The following is a 4,226-nucleotide window of genomic DNA, read 5'->3' as shown; positions in this document are numbered from 1 at the left end:
CTACATGTTTTTGGGGGTGTGTGGGAAACCGGAGTACCCAGAGAAAACCCACACAAACACAATGAGAACATGCAAACTCCACACAGAAAGACTCCCAGGACCTTCTTGCTGTGAGGCATCGGTGCTAACCACTGAGCCGTCATGCTGTCGTCATAATCACTGTGTGAATTCTTCATGTAGCTGCATTTTCTCTGGCTACTTTTGCTGTGGCCCATTTGTACTGGGAAGTGGGAATTTCCCACTTACAAATCATAAAATTTAACTGGAACGCCCCTCCAGGGGGAATTCCCTGTTGGAAAGTGGGAGAGTTCAGATTTCAAGATGGCAATGACTCACCACAACTCAAAAGTGAGTAAAACTCTCTTACTTTTACTTTATTAGTATTTCTGTATTATTTATTTCACATTTACATGTATACTTTTCAGTGTTTTTAAAAAGGACATGTTAAAAAGCTGTTTCTGTGCAGGAAATACCAGGTAGAGCTCAGTTATTGTTTGTTAGGCAAGGCCAGTCAATGAGACGAAGAACGTTTTGTGTTATGTCAAAGTTATTTACAACCGGCCCTCAGTGTTAATAAGCTTGATGCTTTTGACTTAGAGAAATCATTAATTATGTGTACTCAGTCTTTTTGTTGTTTTTTTATATTTCTTTCTACAAGAAAAACATTTTACATCTTCAAGTAGCAGCCATGCTTTGAACATTAAAATGAACCATTTCCCCAGATTCCTTTTAAACTCCAGGATGTAAGGCAACAACATAATGTGTGTCAACCTTTTCTGACTCTTCAACACTAAAGTTCGAGGGCAGAACAACGGAGCTGCCCAGTGAATGTGTCTGCCACTAAAGAGWATTAGACTGGGCCAGGACAGGCCTGAGGATTACAGTAATCCTTTTTATAAGGGTTGGGGATCATGCAGCCGTCAGTCCAGCGCAGGTGAAGAAGATGGAGGTCACTGCTTGTCGTGCTGCTGTGCTGTTCCTCCTGCTTCTATGTCAGAGTAAGTCTCAAAAATTTAATCATTTTTGAATCACATTATTGATACCATACAAAGAATCAGTGATGACACAGCGCTGAGAAACCATCGAGATAAAATCAAAGTGAACAGATTTCATTACAAAGAGGCCAGTAATCTCTGTGGGTTTCTTCTGCACACATTCTGTACGGATAAAACATATTTACAAACCATTCAGAGCTTATGTTTGTTTTAATGTTCTACATCTGGTCTGGTTCTACATTGTGTTTTATTTCCCATCTGCTCCCTCATCCGAACAGCCACAATCACTGCTCAGTCCCAGGAGGTAAGGCATTATTCCTGAAATATCCTCAGAACCGACACCAAAAACGAACCTTAGATTCCCTGTGTGATGTKCAGGAAGAGGAGGCTGTGCAGGAAGAGGAGCAGCTGCAGGGAGAAGACCAGCAGCTCATCGAGACATGGACTCGTAACGTCAAAGCCTGCACGTGTGACTGCGAAGCCGTCAGCTCGCCGACACGTACCTCTGCCTCTATCCCACCCGTCTCCCCAACCACATGGCTGCCACCTCAGGGTCACCCCAGCTGCATGCCAGGTAAGAAGTCCACCGACCTCTGCAGGAGCAGACAGGGTTCACAGATCTCACAACTGTTCACTCTTTGTATACATATCTGCACAGACTCCCATTAAGTCCTGAACATGCCTCAGCTCTAAACACACGAGTCAAACATTACAGGAAAGAGTCAGAAGTTCGGAAATGARCACCTGCATCAGACAAAGTGGTTCTGTTCAGGTAATCTTATTACTTGAGCAGGAATGTCATGAGTAGATTAGGGAACTCAAAATAGGGCATCTTCTTCACGCAATAACATGAAAGAACATCTTCTTATGCCTTTGAAAGCAGTTCATCCAAATATTAAACAGCCATAATGTTAGTACAGGGTCCTCACAGCCGCAGTGTCAAATTTATTTTCACTGAGGGCCTTTTAGTTAAGAACTTTGATGTTTCATGTTTGACTTCAAACTCACAAAACGTTCCTCATCTCATTATTATAGCTGAGCACTGCTAACAAACAAGCTCTACCTGGTATTTCCTGCATAGAAACAGTATTTTAACAGTATTAAAAGTAAAAGTAAGAGAGTTTTACTCACTGTTGAGTTGTGAGTAGCTGCTGTCTTGAATTCTGAACTCACTTTCTGACAGGGAATTCCCACTGAAGGGGCATTAAGAGTTTAAATTTATGACTTGAAAGTRGGAAATTCCCACTTCCCAGGGCAACTGGGCCGCAGTAAAAGTAGCCAGAGAAAATGCAGCTACATGAAGATTTTACACAGCKAATTTTGCTGGCTACTTTTGAACCCTGTGCACCTCCGCCTGGAGATGGTAAAAATTAATAAATGCAAGCAAGAAGAAAAACCTAAGACAAAGTGTGCACATTCAATTCTTTGGACTCATCTGTTRTTACCTTTTCATGGTGTTAAAGAGGTAAAATTGCTGGTTCTAAAATCTTTAAAGGTTTTTATTGGTTGCACTTAGCCCAAGATTATTAAAACAACATCCTAGGGGTCTATAACCAGACCACTAAAACTTAATCCAGATGGTAACAAGAGCACTCGTCACAAAGAGAAGAAGACTGCAGTTAACGAGTGTTCAAGAGGTGACCTGACACAGGCTACTCAGATGGGTCAATCCACTGGATGAAGAAGGGCGAGACTCTCGAAGACCTATCAGTGTTTGAAGGAATTTGGACCCTTGAAACGGAGAGCTGGTACAGGGGCTCTTCTGATTTAGTCAAGGGGGTGTCTCTGAGGRCGTAAATAGATGCCATCATTTTGTTGGTAAAATATTCAACACGCAATATGGGAGATGTAGTTAATGCTGGCTTTAAAGTAGCATATGCTTATTTTAAGACATAAATACATTTCTGAAGCTTTTGCAGGCCACATAAAATGCAGTGGTGAGCCACATTTGGCCCACAGGCCTTCATTTCGACACACGTGCCTTAGATAATGTGGAATAAATGTATTTAAATAAATGTCTTTAAACTTTGATTGTCCCTACAGAATGTCCGTACCACAGAGCTCTGGGTTTTGAATCAGGCTCAGTGTCCTCAGACCAGATCAGTGGTTCTAATCAGGACCAGTACACAGGCTGGTACTCCTCCTGGACCCCTAAGAATGCTCGCCTCAACAATCAAGGATTTGGGTGAACAATTTTAAAAAGCTCTCCTGTCCAGATTATATCATATTATTTGTAGAAAAAAAAATCACAGCTTACAAATGTATAATTGCTAGGTGTGCATGGCTGTCCAAGTTCAACGACCAGCACCAGTGGATCCAGATCGACCTGAAGGAGGAGAGCGTGGTGTCTGGCATTCTCTCCCAGGGCCGCTGTGATGCTGACGAGTGGATCACCAAATACAGCATCCAGTACCGCTCTGTGGAAACTCTCAACTGGGTCTATTACAAAGACCAAACAGGAAACAACAGGGTAGGAACAATGAAATGGAGTTAGATTATAGAAGTGACTTTTAGATTTTGATAAAAAGTTTGCTTCGTGTTTTAAACAAGGTTTTCTACGGGAACTCTGACCGCTCCTCCACCGTACAGAACCTGCTGCGCCCGCCCATCGTAGCTCGTTACATCCGCCTGCTGCCGCTGGGCTGGCACACCCGCATCGCCATCAGGATGGAGCTGCTGATGTGCTTGAAAAAGTGCACTTGAAGTGAACTTGACCTGCTTTTTCCTCGTCCTCTAACCGACCAACTCACCAAGAACCGGAGAGCTTTGTTCCAAACATCCATTATCTGATTTATGAGCTTCATCATCTGTCTGTGGTGAAGTTTGGAGAAAAACTATAGGTTAAAGAAGCATTGTCACTCTCAATAAAGCTAAAGGAGTAAAAACAAACCAAAAATGTATTTGTCCACAATCTTTCTTTGAAATGATGGCGGGCCGAATCGGACATAATAAAAAATAAATCAGAAATATATAAATGGACCACTAAATAAATAAATACACTTAAAATGCTCAAATTAATTTATAAAAGGAGAACTTTACCTCATGTTTTATATTTTAAATGACCTTAATATTTATTTATCCAGCTTAGATCAAATAAATTTTATATTTTAGCTCATAATTTATATTTTACTGTTTTTAATGTATGTACTAAAAGACTTGTGGGAAAATTATCATTCAATTATCATTCATTTAAGAGACATAAATGCATGTAAAAGGAAAAACTAAAAAAAA

At 41.0% G+C, this 4,226-nt stretch overlaps 1 protein-coding gene across 1 annotated transcript; it reads left to right on the top strand.

Annotated features, from left to right (window-relative positions):
* Positions 1–466: 466 nt before the first annotated feature.
* Positions 467–3,984, top strand: LOC106512400 (retinoschisin). Its single transcript, XM_014001029.1, has 6 exons — positions 467–998; positions 1,274–1,299; positions 1,374–1,569; positions 3,039–3,180; positions 3,270–3,465; positions 3,546–3,984. The coding sequence occupies exons 1-6, from the start codon at positions 944–946 to the stop codon at positions 3,696–3,698; spliced, it is 768 nt and encodes a 255-aa protein (XP_013856483.1). The 5' UTR covers positions 467–943; the 3' UTR covers positions 3,699–3,984.
* The last annotated feature ends 242 nt before the right edge of the window (positions 3,985–4,226 follow it).

This window comes from Austrofundulus limnaeus, unplaced genomic scaffold, assembly GCF_001266775.1.
Source record: "Austrofundulus limnaeus strain Quisiro unplaced genomic scaffold, Austrofundulus_limnaeus-1.0 Scaffold8, whole genome shotgun sequence".
Taxonomy (NCBI): Eukaryota; Metazoa; Chordata; class Actinopteri; order Cyprinodontiformes; family Rivulidae; genus Austrofundulus; species Austrofundulus limnaeus.
Note: the sequence above shows the minus strand (reverse complement) of the source record. Positions and strands in the feature narration are given on the sequence as shown.

What these genes read in the sequence shown, in the direction of transcription:
- LOC106512400 (XM_014001029.1), top strand. Translation starts at nt 944, where the DNA reads ATGGAGGTCACTGCTTGTCGTGCTGCTGTGCTGTTCCTCCTGCTTCTA. An exon ending in CCTCCTGCTTCTATGTCAGA is followed by an intron (nt 999 to 1,273) that starts GTAAGTCTCAAA and finishes TCATCCGAACAG; the next exon opens with CCACAATCACTGCTCAGTCC. An exon ending in TCACCCCAGCTGCATGCCAG is followed by an intron (nt 1,570 to 3,038) that starts GTAAGAAGTCCA and finishes TTGTCCCTACAG; the next exon opens with AATGTCCGTACCACAGAGCT.